This window comes from Tarenaya hassleriana, unplaced genomic scaffold (assembly GCF_000463585.1).
Source record: "Tarenaya hassleriana unplaced genomic scaffold, ASM46358v1 Cleome35, whole genome shotgun sequence".
Lineage (NCBI taxonomy): Eukaryota > Viridiplantae > Streptophyta > Magnoliopsida > Brassicales > Cleomaceae > Tarenaya > Tarenaya hassleriana.
Genome location: NW_010966617.1, coordinates 52,101 through 67,325, shown reverse-complemented (window position 1 = coordinate 67,325; position 15,225 = coordinate 52,101). Strand labels below are relative to the sequence as shown.

At 35.7% G+C, this 15,225-nt stretch overlaps 4 protein-coding genes across 6 annotated transcripts; 2 read left to right on the top strand and 2 right to left on the bottom strand.

Annotated features, from left to right (window-relative positions):
* The first annotated feature begins 3,252 nt into the window (after positions 1-3,252).
* On the top strand, positions 3,253-6,159 carry LOC104821911 (acyl-acyl carrier protein thioesterase ATL3, chloroplastic-like). 2 transcript variants are annotated; one of them, XM_010552935.1, is made up of 6 exons: positions 3,253-3,430; positions 3,534-3,670; positions 3,819-3,928; positions 4,699-4,794; positions 5,720-5,840; positions 5,922-6,159. In XM_010552935.1, exons 1-6 carry the CDS (start codon positions 3,270-3,272, stop codon positions 5,936-5,938), a joined length of 642 nt encoding a protein of 213 aa, XP_010551237.1. In that variant the 5' UTR covers positions 3,253-3,269; the 3' UTR covers positions 5,939-6,159. The 2 variants fall into 2 exon arrangements, with proteins under 2 accessions (XP_010551237.1, XP_010551236.1); XM_010552934.1 differs by having other exon boundaries at positions 5,705-5,840.
* A 163-nt stretch (positions 6,160-6,322) lies between these two features.
* On the bottom strand, positions 6,323-7,748 carry LOC104821910 (putative clathrin assembly protein At1g25240). Its single transcript, XM_010552933.1, has one exon. It carries the CDS (start codon positions 7,640-7,642, stop codon positions 6,479-6,481), a length of 1,164 nt encoding a protein of 387 aa, XP_010551235.1. The 5' UTR covers positions 7,643-7,748; the 3' UTR covers positions 6,323-6,478.
* A 381-nt stretch (positions 7,749-8,129) lies between these two features.
* Positions 8,130-11,986, bottom strand: LOC104821909 (IAA-alanine resistance protein 1). Its single transcript, XM_010552931.1, has 11 exons — positions 11,395-11,986; positions 11,078-11,161; positions 10,835-10,884; positions 10,620-10,671; positions 10,210-10,347; positions 9,664-9,893; positions 9,109-9,252; positions 8,898-9,005; positions 8,687-8,788; positions 8,544-8,588; positions 8,130-8,446 (listed from the first exon to the last, which is right to left on the bottom strand). Exons 1-11 carry the CDS (start codon positions 11,729-11,731, stop codon positions 8,291-8,293), a joined length of 1,446 nt encoding a protein of 481 aa, XP_010551233.1. The 5' UTR covers positions 11,732-11,986; the 3' UTR covers positions 8,130-8,290.
* Positions 11,987-12,568: 582 nt separating this feature from the next.
* LOC104821908 (annexin D5) lies at positions 12,569-14,908 on the top strand. Of its 2 annotated transcripts, none has more exons than XM_010552930.2 (6): positions 12,569-12,702; positions 12,871-13,016; positions 13,608-13,826; positions 13,949-14,164; positions 14,301-14,406; positions 14,547-14,685. In XM_010552930.2, exons 1-6 carry the CDS (start codon positions 12,627-12,629, stop codon positions 14,582-14,584), a joined length of 801 nt encoding a protein of 266 aa, XP_010551232.1. In that variant the 5' UTR covers positions 12,569-12,626; the 3' UTR covers positions 14,585-14,685. The 2 variants fall into 2 exon arrangements, with proteins under 2 accessions (XP_010551232.1, XP_010551231.1); XM_010552929.2 differs by having other exon boundaries at positions 12,573-12,702; positions 14,317-14,406; positions 14,547-14,908.
* Positions 14,909-15,225: the final 317 nt, after the last annotated feature.

Genomic DNA, 15,225 nt, shown 5'->3' with positions numbered 1-15,225 from the left:
TTTTTATATATTACTGTAATAATAAATATAACTTTGAAAAAAATATTATTTTAACTTAACAATTATTTTTAAAAAAATCATTACTCTAATCAATTTTTTGATATAATTATTATCATTATATTATTGTATGATTAAATATGATATCATATAAATTAGTTATAATTTAAAATTTTATCAAATCCAATATTAAATTGATTTTATAATTGTTGAAATATATCAATAATAATTAAAGAATTTATTTAAAATTTAAAAATGAATTGTATTTATGTTAAAAAACTAAATTTTTAGAATATTAATTTATATTTTTTTATTATATATTTTAATAATAATATTTTTTATTATATAAATTTATAATTTTTATCGATATATTTTCGTGTGAGATACATGGCCCCAAAAAAGATTGAGACGACCCTGTTGTATACTATACTTTTTTTTTCTAAATACTCGAACTATCCTTTATAATATTTTTCTACGATTTTGTGGTAATGTATCTTTTAGAAATCGGTACGTTTTGCTATTTGATCTTATTTTTTCTCTAATATTTTCTCTATTTTCTCTATTTTTTACGGTTTATCTAATCTATTCAAATACTTTTGTGGTTGATTTTTTTTTTGTGATATTCTGGTCATTTTTTTATGCACATAAGGTGTTTGATGAAATGTATGTAACAGAAAACTGTAGCAGATGACCTGTCGTCTGTGAAAAATGACCTGTGTTCTGCGGTAAACGACCTACAGTCTGCGGCAGATGACCTACAGTCTGGCAGATGACACATGATGTAGTTGCAGGTCGCAGGTCGAATGACCTGCGATCTGCGACCTGCGACCAGACAACTACGACCAGATATTTGATCTTACTTTTTCTCCAATATTTTCTCTATTTCCTCTATTTCTTACAGTTTATCTAATCTGTTCAAATATTCTTCTGGTTGATTCCTTTTGCTGTGGTATTCTGATCATTTTTTTATGCACATAAAGTGTTTGATAAAATGTCTGTAACAGAAAACTGTAGCAGATAACCTGTCGTCTGTGAAAAATGATATGCGTTCTCAGTAAATGACCTACAGTCTATGACAAATGATCTACGGTCTGGTAGATGACATATGATTTGGTCGCAGGCCACAGGTCACAGGTCACCAGATAACTACGACCGTGATTTCACTATGACCGTATAACTGTGACCAGATAACTGCGACCGTAATTTCACTATGACCATATAACTACGACTGTGATTTCACTACGACCAGATAACTACGACCGTGATTTAACTACGACTAGATAATTACGACTGTGATTTCACTACGACCTGATAACTATGACCGTGATTTCACTACGACCAAATAATTATGACCGTGATTTCAATACGACCAAATAACTTAGACCGTGATTATACTACGAACATAATGCAAATAAGACTAGATAATTAACGATAATTACGACTGTGATTACAATATGAACATAATGCGATCAGATAATTAACGATAACTACGACCATGTCCATTTACCTATTCTCTCGATCCTCTTGCTGGTTGAACTAAATCTTCTCGTCTATATTTCTCTGCGATTACTGATAATCTGTCTTTTAGAAATCATTGCGTTTTGAGATTTGTCAGTCTGTTTTCTCTAATATTTTCTCTATTTTCTCTATTTCTTATAGTTTATTTCATCTAATCAAATATTCTTCTGTCTGATTTTTTTTTTCTGTAGTATTCATATGATCATTTTATTTTCTGCACATAAGGTGTTTGATGAAATTCTTGAAACAAAAAACGATGGCAGGTTCCAGTATGTGACCTGCGGTTTACGACAGGTCACATGCGACATACGACAGGTGACCTGCGATATGCGGCAGGTCACTTGTGACATGCAGCAGGTGACCTGCTAACTTGGTGATGTGATGACCTGGTGACTTGATAACCTACTAATCTGCAAGTGTTTTTTCATGAAACTCATGCAACTGTTTTCTATAATTATATAAGAAAACAAAATCCATATAAGTGTTTTTTCATGTATGCAGAGGAAAACAAAATTAATGCAAGCGTTTTTTTAAATGCAGAAAATCCGAAGGTTGTAATAATATAGAAGGGTATGATGGTCATTTTAACGTAAAAAATATAGAATACAAAGATTACAATAATAGACGTATAGAATGCAAAGGCGTTTTATTGTATATTAATGCAAATTTTCCCAATAATAAAAACAATATATGTTTATGCCACATGTCACATTCATATTTTTTAAATTTAAAAAAAATGCAAATTAAGTTGATGAAAAACATTTTGAACTTTTTGAATTCTGGTGGTTGGTCATGGTTAGAGAATTAAAAACAGAACCTTCTCCTACTTTCATGTATATATATAAATATTCTCTTTGAGTTTCTTTCACTCGAAATTTTTTATTTTGAAAAAAAATAATATTCAATATATTTCAATTTGATTTGATTAATATTAAATTATCTAGTTTTTAAAAGACATATCTAATCCATTTTTAAATTAAATTAAATTTGAATGTTATGATATTATTTAGTTTTTTTTTTCATTTCGTTTTACATGCCAAACATATCTAGCCCTCATTTATCATCATCTGAATTACCACAAGTGCACACTTTTTCCATGACTTCAATTGTGAGAAATTCGGGAAACGCGAGGAAAAAAAATAAAAGAAAACCCTTTTATAAACATTTGATATTATTTTTTTCGTGAAAAATATTTTATATAGTTATGGACAATAGCCGAATTAATTGAATTTCTATATCCTTCTATACACATCCCTCGTGTAATTTTCATACTCTCGAACTTCTCCATCTTCCATCTTCTAGGATACGTAGTTGAACCAAATATTGATTAACTTATTCATTATAAAAAAATATTTAATTATATTAATTTAGCAAAAAAATATTTAATTAAATTAAATCTAAATAGCTCAAACAAGCTCATTTTTCCAAGACGACTCAATTAAAATCTAAACTAAAAGGGTTCCAAAACCCAATTTCATTTTATTTTGTTGATCGTTTTTCATTTATCTGATCATTTTTATTTGATAGAAAATTTGGAAAGTCTTGAATTCTGCAACTTTATTGCATTACAAGATGGAAACGACTACCTCGAATAAAAGAAATTAAATTATGTTTATTTAATATTTGCAAGGGAAGAAATTACCAAATTTATTGTAAAAAAAAATTAAAATTAATCCAAAGTTGTGGCTCCCTATTTAAAGAGCAAAACTTAATAAGGAAATAGGCATCCACATAAAATAAAAAATAAAAGAATAATGCTTTATTCCACTGTCCCACCGCCGTGCATGGCGGCTCCGGCGACACTCCTCCTCCGTCAACCTCCACTCCGTCCATTATTCCGGCCACCTCCAACGCTTCTTCCGCATCTCCGGAGTGAAAAGCTTCTTGCTTTTAATGATCTTAGAGGAGGCAAAGGGTACATTTTTTTCACTTCACCATATTCTTTCTTTTCACTTTATTATTATTATTATTATTATTATTATTATTATTAAGGGTGCATTCGAATTTTGTATTTTCAGAGATATTTGGCCAAATGATTCAAATGCAAATGACAAAATGAGTGAATTCTATGAGATTGAATTCAAAGTTCGCGACTACGAAATCGATCAGTATGGTGTTGTGAACAACTCCGTTTATGCCAATTACTGCCAATTCGGTTAGTTTTCTTCTGTCATTTTTTTTCGTTTTTGTTTTTATAATTATTTACCCCCATATGAATATAAAAAATAAAATATGTATATCATCAAATAATTTTTTTCGTTTTTTTTCTCAATTAATAATATAATGACTTTGTTTATTTGAAGGTCTACACGAATTTCTAGGGAGTATTGGTATCGACGCCGACGAAATGACCCGAAACGGTGTTCTCTTCGCGTTTACGGAGTTGGCATTTAAATTCCTATCTCCTTTACGCGTATGTATTTTTTTTTAAAGTTAAATATATATATTAGGGGTGGCCATTTCGGGTTTCGATTCGGTTTTCGGTTCAGTTATTTCAGGTTCGGTTATTTCGATTATAAAAAAATTATATCCAAACGGTTATATAGATTTAATCGGTTCGGTTCAGATCGGTTTCGGTTCGGTTCGGTTCGGTTTTTGCATAATAAAATTATAACCAAACGGTTATATTTTCCGGTTTATTCGGTTTGGTTTTAGATCGGTTCGGTTCGGTTATGATATATTTTGAAAAACAAATTATTAATCCTACATAAACTTCAAAATATCTATTCAAATAAATGTACAAAATGATTAATCCTGTAATAAAATTATAAAAAAATCTAAAAACTTCAATAAATAGGATAAAAATTTAAAACATTACATTTTATGGTTTATTGGTTAAAAGTGAAGTATGAAAAAATAATACTAATAATAATGAGGGTAAAAATTAAAATATTAAAAAAACTCAATAACTGTTCGGTTAACCGCGGTTATTCGGTTATTAATCGAGCCGAATCGAATCCGAACGGTTGTTCGACTTCCTCAACCGTTCGGTTATCAAGCAAATAATCGAACCGAACCGAATCGCTCTTATTCGGTTCGATTCAGTTCGGTTATTCGGTTAATAACCGAAATGGTCACCCCTAGTATATATATATATAATTATAATTCCTTTTTCTTTTTTCTTAAATATAAAACCAATTAACCGATGAATTTACGTGCGTATAATTATAATTTTTTTTCAAGAGTGGAGACAAATTCGTATTCAAGGTGAAGATCTCTGGATCATCCCCTACACGTCTTCACTTCCAAGAATTCATCTTTAAACTCCCAAATCTTGAGGTTTGATCTCTCCCCTCTCTCTCCCCTCTCTCTCTATCTCTCAAACCCTTTTTTGTTTGATTCTATTAAGATTATGCCACAAATGTTTCCGTTAGATTTTCATTAAAGAATTCAGGGACGTCTCAATCTTTTTCGGGGACTTGTATCTCATACGAAAATATATCGATAAAAATTATAAATTTCTATAATAAAAAAATATTATTATTAAAATATATAATAAAAATTATTAATGATTTTAAAAATCGTTAATTTTTATAATAAAAATTATTTAAATAAAATCAATAGATTTTGTAACGTTTTTCTATATTAATGATACAAAAATAATAATTTAAAAAAAAAATCTAAAAATTTAGATTTTTAACATAAATACAATTCATTTTTAAATTTTAAATAAATTCTTTAATTATCATTCATATATTTCAACAATTATAAAATCAATTTAATATTGCATTTGATAAAAAAATTAAATTATAACTAATTTATATGATATCATATTTAATCATACAATAATATAATGATAATAATTATATCAAAAAATTGATTAGAGTAATGATTTTTTTAAAAATAATTGTTAAGTTAAAATAATATTTTTTTCAAAGTTATATTTATTATTACAATAATATATAATTAATGATAATAAATAGTTTTAAAAATGGGGCCCCCAAATTTATGGGGTCCTGTTCTAATGCACCTTTTGTACTTGTTATTAGACAGCCCCGAAAGAATTCACATGTATATAAACGGCATTGTAGATCAATTAATGAAAGCTTGTTCATTCTAAAATTCCACACCAATTTCATCAATTTTTTGTTGAAATTGCGCTTCTTTGATATTTCTTTGGATCTACTCATTGTTCTCGTCTGATTTCTCTTTTTTTTTTTTGGATTCTTTTATCGACGACGTACGCATGCATGCATGCATGCAGCCAGTTCTTGAGGCAAAAGCGACTCTTGTCTTGCTCGACAAGAACTTCTGTCCTACATGTATCCCGTCCGAGATACGCTCTAAATTGATTCCCTTACTAAAGCGTGACGAATCCTATCGAGGTTAGTTCACTCGAGAGACCTATGTTAAGGAAACTGATACGTTCATGCGTGCTAATGGTCATCGCCCGTTTATCCATGTAGCTGTTCATGTTGCATAGAAGTAAAAGCAAACGAGACAGGTAACGTCTGACGCGTAATAATCTTGTCCGAAGAAGATCACGATCTGCAGAAGTTTCAGATTCGAGCGTCCTTAGATTCGAGTTTCAATAACGTCACATGTACTTCTTTTCACTTTTCCAACAATGTATGCTTGTAAATTTCAACTCGTTTGAATATAAATCATAAGAATAATAATAAGAATGATTGCCCGTTAATTTGACTGACCCCTATTGTACGGATATGGAATATACATATATCATCCATTATGCATATATATAAATTAACGCCTGGAAATTTGATTCATAAATTCTGGTAGACACAGGCATATATATATATATATATATATATATATATATTAATGATGTGTATGTACAGAACCTGCATGGTCATTCTGAATCTGTATACGTGTGTGCGAGATTTTGTCTTGGAGGATTCAGAAAGGGCTAACGTATAAGTATACTCTCATTCACAGAATGAACAAAGACAAAAAAAAGGTAGAACCGGAAAAAAAAAAATCAAACTTTTTACCAGACCTGTAACTAGAAGGTGATCAAATCTGGGATTGTATGATGGATATAAACCGGTTCATCGATAACTATAAGAGGCATCATCATCATCGTCATCAGATTCTTGTCTTCGTCTTTCCGATGTTGTTCATCTGTCACTTTGGTCTCTTCCCCTCTGTTGTTGTAATAATAATCCTCCTCTTCGAAAACCTCCCACTTGTCTGTGATGATTGTTTGAAGCTCTGGTTGTTTTTCCACCAGTATGATCGCCTTCTCTTCCTCTGGTTCTTCCTTCTTCGGCTTCTCTTCCGCTCCATTGATGATTCTCTCGATCGTTTGAATTTCTTCTTCCGGGATTCGGACGAACTGAGGGATCTTGTGAGCGTTCGAAACTCCGAATTCTTTGCAGAACTCGAAGTAGAGAGCGAGTTCTTCCCCTTGAGACATGGCCTTCTGAACGATCTTCAGTGCAGTTGCAGCCTCTGATTTCGTGGCTCTCTGATGAATCTTGACGAGGATCTTGGAGATGGAGCTGCAGATTCTTCCGTAGATGTCCGTGATCTCGATCACGACGCAATCCATCGCCTCGAGAATCAGCGTCCTCCTCATATTCTCCCCCATGGGTCGGATCTGGAGGAGAATATCGAGGAGAGACTGAAATTTCTGTATCTGTTCGAGGTCTTGGGACAAGGACGACGAATCTTTCTGACCCAGTTTCCTGTTCTCGCGGTGGCGTTGAATCTGTTCAGACAAGAAGAAAGAGTACTGGTCGAGAAACGCGTAGTATGCCCGGACAAAGGCGTTGAAGCCCCAGGTCTTGCTGGGACGGGAATGGCCGTCGGAGAAGGCGGAGAGGTCGAAGGGGAGGCGTCGGATTTCGGAGAGGGAAGGGACTTTGCAGCAGAGGACGCCATGGATGAGCATGAGGGACTTGAGGGCGACGACCCATGAGCGGGAACGGTCGACACGGCAGGAGAGGACGTGGACGAGGGGCCGGAGGTTGGCCGGAGAGGCTCGGATCCACTTGTAGACGCGGTGGGCGTTTTTGTAATCGACGGACGAATCGTCGTGGTTGGTGGCGTGGATCACCGCCGTCTCGAGGTCGGGGTTCTGGACGGTGGAACGGCGCGTGAGGCTGGCCGTGAGGAGGCTTTTCCGGTCCTTCAGAGCCGCCGCAGCTCGCTTCCACAGCTTCATCCTTAGCCCTACCCTCTCTCTCTCTCTCTCCTTTTTCTTGTTTCTCGCCCCTCAAGAATCCTCTCCGTAGCCTCCCTCTCGCTATTTTAGGTCTGTTTAGTTGGGACCCTTTTACCGTTGTAACGGTTTCTCTTATTTTTGCTATTATTTTGGTAAAGAAAATTTGTTTTCTTATATCATTTTTTATAGGATTTCCGACAAGGAAAAGGACAGGAAGTGGAAAGCTGCGCGTCCACGTGGTTAATTCAGTACACGGTTGGTTGTTCGCATATAGATTTGGCCGACACCTCTGGTCTGCATATATGTACATAAATACATACACATACATATATATGTACAATACATAGATAAATCTCCACATAATTTTAATTAATTAATCGACAATCTGGCTTTGGTCGTTAATAACAGAAGCTAAGAATCACTGGTTTAATATTTTTTTGTTAATACAAGTTATTGAAAGCAGAGTTGGATTGCAATTTCAGTCGTGTAATAACATGAACGCCAGAGTGGTATTTCCGTAAATGAAGATCAACATTCTTCTGTTCGGTTTTTGCAACGTTAAAACTGACTAATCTCCATATGGACCGTTCAAATCCAAACAACAAAAATCCAATTCGATGAAACAGATTTAAAAAAAAAATCTAAAGATCATTCAAAAAGGGAGATACAAAGGGCAACAGACATGCCGAGAACCAAGGAGATGAGATGGCATGCGGTGTTCTTGAGGGTTGATTTGCAGGTGTTGTTCATCTCTGCAAGAACACCTGCAACGGCTATGTATATGAATCCTCCTGCCGTAAATCCCTGCAAAATTCCGACAACCCATCACTTCAAAACAACCGAAACACGATAAAGGAACATTCTTTGTTAAGATCAAAAGGGTATGAATCGTTATTACAACCTCGATCAAGGACGATTGTCCCGGTTCGTTTCCCCAGAGCAAAACCTGCATGGGGGCAGCGAAATCACATGTGTTTAGGTGTCGTTTCGATTTTCTGGAGATTTGTGGTTTGGGATTTTGACGGATAAAGATTAAAGACTTGCCATTGCAGTTCCTGCCAGTGCCACGAGTGCGGATAGGAAGTTGAAAAAGAGTGCTTTTGTAACAGTGAAGCCTGATCTCACTAGAATCCCGAAATCACCTATCTGAAAGCATTTCCCAAAGATTATTTCAAGGAAAAGCAGTAAAATCTTTAATTTTTGCTTAAAAGATCATAAAGATTTGGGTGTTCCAGGTGAAAAGTCAGAAACAAACCTCCTGAGGAAGCTCGTGGGCGAGTAAAAATACGGTTCTTGACCAGCCACCAACCGTTCCATAGATGAGAAATGCACTTCCCAAAGCCATTCCATCAGTAAAATTGTGCTGCGGCATCAAAAAGATTGCGTCTTTAGATGAAACATATTCGCCGGCTAAGAGGCATTCTTTCTTTACTAAAATAAGTAAATGACAAGGAGCACGTACTTACAACACCATCAGAGAACAGGTTAAGATAACCAAAGACAAGGTTCGAATGTGTCTGAACCGGTTCAGTTTTCTCCAACTTTCCATCAGAAGTAGCTAATGCACCTGAATCTGAATTACCAGTAGCATCACCAGTGGAAGTCTTCCTCTGCATGCCACAAAAGCCAAGTCATCTGGAAGATACCTAACCGTATGAAAAATCTACTCCCAAAAAAGGATAAATCCAAGCTTTGGCAAAAAAAAATGAAAACTTGAAGAGTAAAAGTTAGCACATAACAGAAACTAGTTGTTGCATGATACCAGAAGGCAGAAGCTAGCACATGAAATTCAACCAGTAAATATTGGCATATAACAAAAGGTAGGTGTTGAAATGTAAGATCATGAAGCCGGAAAAAAGAAAGAAAAAACTGTATGTTATGGGTATGACATGGCTCTATGTACTTGTCATGCGCTTTTGTCTTTCTTCGCTTCTTTTCGTCAATTTAAAATCATAAAACATGATAAAATCATATACCACAGCATCATATAACAAGATTGATATGGAAATGCTGTAACTCACCTTACGAAGAGATCCATCCAAAGAGCCGTCAGAGACTTTCTCTGATGACTTTGTTGTGGTTCCAGAGGAAGATTGTTGAGTTGAATTGTTATGAGTTTTGTCTTTCTTCTTCTTGTCGCTCTTATGGTGATGGTGATGGTGATGGTGGTGGCCCCAAGCATTGGACCCTGAAGAGTTTTCTTCGACATATCGCACCAACTTCTCCACAAGGAGAAAGAGCAAAATCCCACCTGGTCAACCAACAAAGTGCTTATAATTCTATTGTAAGAAACCATGGCATGTCATCTTCAAATAACTTAAAACTGAAACAACAAACCTGTTTTGTCAAGTATCGACTCGATAAATAAACCAGCAAATAAAATCCTATTATCATGTCTCGAAATCAGAGATCATGTTACAGAATTATTGCTTTCCTGACAGACAAGGGCCGTAAGGTCTAGTTATTTTACTCAATGTATTTTCCGAGAGGTTTTTCAACGATGTTTTCTCCTAATTGTCACTTTAAAAGGCAAATTTGACAAACCAATAAAAGTTTTCAGTACTCACCGAGGACAGACAACCCAACAGAAAGATCTTCTAGAGAATGTGAGTGTGAGTGTGAGTGTGAAGAGTGTGAATCTAAATGAGAATGATCATGATGAGCATGGTCCGTGTGGTGATCGTGAGAATGAGAGTGTCCACCACCTGCAAAACCATAATTCATTAATCTATCGAACTTTGAAATATATCCAGAGGTCTTCGAGTTTGGCTCAACATAGAGCCAACGAGTTGAAGCAACAAGAACAAAATCAAGTAGCCTATGAAGTTATGAAAATCTGAAGTACTACAATTTTAGATTTTCAGTAAATAGGCAATTAATCAGAGATACTAAAAATAAGTCAGTGGATAAGATCGGAAATGAGAAAAGAGATCATTGCACAAGGCAGGTACAAAACAGAGATGAGCTCATACTGTACCAAAAGCATGAGGTAACTGGTGAAGAAAAGCATCCCCCAACATAGCCCCTGCCTGGTGACCAAATCAATGGAATTACCCAAAACTTTCCACGTCTAGAGAATTCCGAGTCAATAATGTGAAGAATTCAAGAACAGGGACAGCACAAACATTATGGCTTTCTAAAATAAACATGATAAGCTTTAGAGAGGGTGCAGATATGGCGAAATGAACATACCCCGAACAAAGCCAGAGCATCGACCAACCATTTCGATGGTTTTCCTTGTACTGCAAAAACACATAATGGGTTACAAAGATTTCACCCAATACATGAACTTCTACAGTCATGAACACATGAATGCAAGTGAAAACGAGAGAAATTTATCTGGGACATAAAAACGTCATCAGAGATTCGTTCCATGACAATTCAATGCTCATTTACAGAAGCATTCGAGACATGTATCCGCAAAGAATTCCTTACCAAACATGAAGGGAAGGATAATCAGGCAGATGAGAGAAGCCAAGCTGACCAAAAGAGAACATCCCAATGCATTGAACCATAGAGCTGCAAAAGAACAATACATGCAAAAGATTAACGAGACGAATAGCCATTCCATTCGTACAACTATAGACTATGAAATTGGGAAGAAAACCCCATTTCCCAAGCTAAGTTTCTTCGCATCCTCTCATCAGACACCACTGTATCATATATCAAACCCTAGAATTTCTAAGGATCCGGAGAAACAGTGATAACTCTTAATTTAATCAAAGAATTTGCAAAATCCAACGAGAAATTACCAAAACCCGAAAGACGAGAGCTGGATTCGGGAATGTGACCCACGCAGGGACCGAACCCGCACAATCTCATATCCTCCTCCTCCGCTAGCTCCTCCGGCAACTTCCTCTCCTCCTTCGCCGCCGCAGTCACCCCATGATCATGGTCATCATGGTGATGATGGTGATGGTGATGGTGATGGTCATGACCATGCGAGTGATCACATCCACCGCCGTGATGATGGTGTGCGTGATCCTCACGCGCCGGCGTTGACTGACACGACACGATCGAGACGCACAGATCCAGAGAGAGAGCGAGAAGCAGAGACAGAACCAGGATCCTTCTCCATGAAAACGACATAGTATCAAGAAGAAGGCGGGTGAAGGAAGGAAAGGTCAAGAAGAGCGGCGATTGCAGGTGCCTTCAATGGTGATGAAGCAGACGATGCAGAAGAAGAGGATTATAACTCCGACTATGATTCCGAATGTCACTACATCCATTTGTAATAAAACCTTTGATTTTTTTTCCTTTTTTTTTTTAATTTTGGTATCAATAAATATTTTTATTTGGAAAAAAAAATTATGGAGCTGAAGATTTAGGGAAAGTAAAGTACTATCTCCTTCGCCGATGGAAGAAGACCTCTCCGTGGGCGCGGTCCACTGGAACTTATCAACTATTCCTACAAAACCTTCTAGCTCACTTAGAAGGTTCAGTTGCTCGATTTCCCTAACCACAGACTATGGTAATTTTATGCATAATAGCCATTCGGTTCGGTTAGTTATAAACCGAATTGATTCGAGTTGAATACCAATACATCCGTAATTGAATTAAATCCAATAAATATCGAAAAATTTGAATCGAACTCGAATCAAATATAAGAACCACCCAAAATTCGTAATTTTTTTTAGAAACCGAACCCAAACCGAAAATCTAAATATCCATCCGTCTTTAATTCTTTTAATTAGTAATGCATATAAAATAAAATGATGATAAATATGCACATACGTGTATATCAATATTGGTTTAATAAACGTGAAGGAAAGCTTTCAAATTTTATTTTTTTGCTATTGATGAAACAAAGAGTCATTTTCCTCCCCCCGTTTTTCATTCTATCTCCTAAAACAAAGGCATGATGTCCATTTCCAATTGAATTTCAATCCCCTAACCACAAAAAATTCAATAACAAAGAGGCCAACATAAGAATTAAGAACTATAGATCAAGAAAAGAAAACGTTTTCGATCTCATAGCTACGTAATGGCCTCTGTTAAAATACCGATTTCGGTCCCTTCTCCTCGATTGGATGCCGATCAGCTCTACAACGCCTTCAAAGGTCGTGTTTTTTCTACGTTTTCTACGTTAAATTCTTTGTTTTATACGTCCTGAATTCCGTATATACTATGTGTTCGTATCATCCACCGTACGAAATGCATGAAAACGTTTGTTATTTCGCTTTAAATGGGTATAATATATATGGAGATTAAAACCGAGGATTTGGCAGGAAGAGGATGCGAAACTTCCGTGATTATCGAGGTTCTTGCCCACCGAAGCTCGACTCAACGTGCCCTTATCGAACAGGAATACGAAACCAAGTTCTCTGATGATCTCCGGAAACGCTTACAGGCCGAGCTGCATGGCCATCTCAAGGTAACAAGACTAGCTAGAACAAAAAAAAAAGCGTTTTTTTTTTCTCATAATGAAAATCTTAAGATCTCACATGCACCAAATGTAGAATCGGTTCATTATAAGACTATAGGCATCTTCCTCCAATAAATTAGTGTTTATGGTAAATTCTATAAAGGGTTTTTAAAAAGATTGATATTAGACGTATTATGAGATGTATGTATTCTATCAAATTGGTATCAAAACGGTCCAATTCATCTGTTTCAAAGGATGATATCGTTAAGATCCACATGACTAAGTTACTACAAAACTATGAGCTCCATCCTCTAATAAACTAGTTTTGGTAGGGCTACCATAGGTTTGAATTCGAATGATTACAGATTTCTCAGATATCCGTATACGAATAAATGATATTTATATCCGTAATATTATAATGTATAATGATTTCATAAAACCCGTGAAGACGAGGCTCAAAGCCGTATCCTTCCAAAAATTGAAGAACCTGACCCATGCCATGCCCGCCCCTTGTTTTTTGGGTGAATTCTGTATTTGGGTTCTACAGATATTTAAAAAAAAAAACTTTTTTTCTTCTTCTTTACAAATAATGTTTTTCAGAAAGCAGTCCTTCTATGGATGCCTGAACCAGTGGCACGAGACGTGTCGATTCTGAAACATGCCCTTAGGGGAGCCGCGACGGACCACAAGGCTATCACCGAAATCATATGTACTCGGTCTGGTTCTCAGTTACGTGAGATCAAACAGATTTACTTCAACACTTTCGGTGTCAGCCTCGAACACGACATTCAATCCGAAGCCTCTGGTAATCACAAAAGGGTTAGTGCTAATTAATAATCCCACAAAAGGGTTTCATAATAATCTCCTCTTGCTTTATTTTATACGTTAATATATACATGTTTTTATATATCGATATATATATATATATATATATGTTGCAGCTTCTGCTTGCGTATTTGAACACTACACGGTACGAAGGGCCGGAGATCGATAACGTGATGGTGGAGAACGATGCGAGAACTCTTAAGAGCGCGGTGGCTAGGAAGCATGGATCTGATGACAAGACTTTGATTCAGATTTTCACCGACAGAAGCAAAACACATTTGTCTGCTCTTCGATCTACTTACCGTTCTATGTATAAAAAGGAATTAGGAAAGGTAATAAAGCTATATCGACTTTAATCGGATTCCTTTGCGTCAAAATCTGGGTTATGCGATTCAGTTACTTGTTATCCAAGAAACTGTTCTATCTATAGAGTTTCCTGCAGTTTTTATGGCGTTTCTCTTTGTAAAGTTTTTAGCTTTGACAGGCTATAAAAGACGAAACACACGGGAATTTCGAGCATGCCCTTTTGACAATCCTGCAATGTTCGGAAAACCCGTCGTTCTACTTCGCAAAGGTGCGGTTTTTCGCCTCTTCTCTGTCTCGGTATATGGTATACATCTCCATTGATACCACAGAGAAACTTCAAGTATAATGCAAAGTGGCAATCCCCATGTTTAGGGTTTTCTTTGATTATGAACATGGTGAGGTGTGCAGGCGTTGAGGAAGTCGATGAAAGGGCTTGGAACGGATGACACAGCGTTGATAAGGATAGTGGTGACGAGAGCAGAGGTGGACATGCAGTACATAAAGGCCGAATACCGAAAGAGGTACAACAAGACACTGTACAACGCTGTCCATTCCGACACGACTGGACATTACAGGACCTTCCTCCTCTCTCTTTTAGGTTCCAAAGATTAAAATCTTTTTCCCTTCTCTCCTCTTCTTTTTAGTATATATGGAGAATTCACATTGATTTGATCCATATGATTTATAGTTTGTCCATTTTCAAGTGACTTCTGTACCATTTGATGTCAATTTTTCTGATGTTGAGTGATTGGAACAATCTTTCGTGATGATCTTTTGTACCATATGGTTAATTTTGATTTTGTGATGTCAACCCATCAAAATCTAAAGAATCATAGCATCACCTGAAGATTACATTTTCATAACATTCATCTAATAACCATATCTCTTTTTACAAGATATAGATATATATAGATATATTCTAAAGAAATCAGATTGAATTCTAATCTGTAAACTTCATCCAAAATCCAAATTTTTTATCCAAAATAAGGAAATTGTGGAAGAAGATATACTACCAAACAAAATGAGGAGATTAGTGAAGCACATGGACAACTTGGCAAGCCATGTTTTTTTTTTTTTTTTTTTTTTT

Coding starts and splice junctions, on each gene's coding strand:
- LOC104821910 (XM_010552933.1), bottom strand. CDS start 7,642: ATGAAGCTGTGGAAGCGAGCTGCGGCGGCTCTGAAGGACCGGAAAAGC.
- LOC104821911 (XM_010552934.1), top strand. CDS start 3,270: ATGCTTTATTCCACTGTCCCACCGCCGTGCATGGCGGCTCCGGCGACA. Junction 3,671..3,818: donor TGCCAATTACTGCCAATTCG/GTTAGTTTTCTT, acceptor GTTTATTTGAAG/GTCTACACGAATTTCTAGGG. Junction 3,929..4,698: donor AATTCCTATCTCCTTTACGC/GTATGTATTTTT, acceptor TTTTTTTTCAAG/AGTGGAGACAAATTCGTATT.
- LOC104821908 (XM_010552929.2), top strand. CDS start 12,627: ATGGCCTCTGTTAAAATACCGATTTCGGTCCCTTCTCCTCGATTGGAT. Junction 13,017..13,607: donor AGCTGCATGGCCATCTCAAG/GTAACAAGACTA, acceptor AATGTTTTTCAG/AAAGCAGTCCTTCTATGGAT. Junction 14,165..14,316: donor ATAAAAAGGAATTAGGAAAG/GTAATAAAGCTA, acceptor TAGCTTTGACAG/GCTATAAAAGACGAAACACA.
- LOC104821909 (XM_010552931.1), bottom strand. CDS start 11,731: ATGTCGTTTTCATGGAGAAGGATCCTGGTTCTGTCTCTGCTTCTCGCT. Junction 9,253..9,663: donor TGGATGGATCTCTTCGTAAG/GTGAGTTACAGC, acceptor TGTGGCATGCAG/AGGAAGACTTCCACTGGTGA. Junction 8,589..8,686: donor CACTGGCAGGAACTGCAATG/GCAAGTCTTTAA, acceptor GCCCCCATGCAG/GTTTTGCTCTGGGGAAACGA.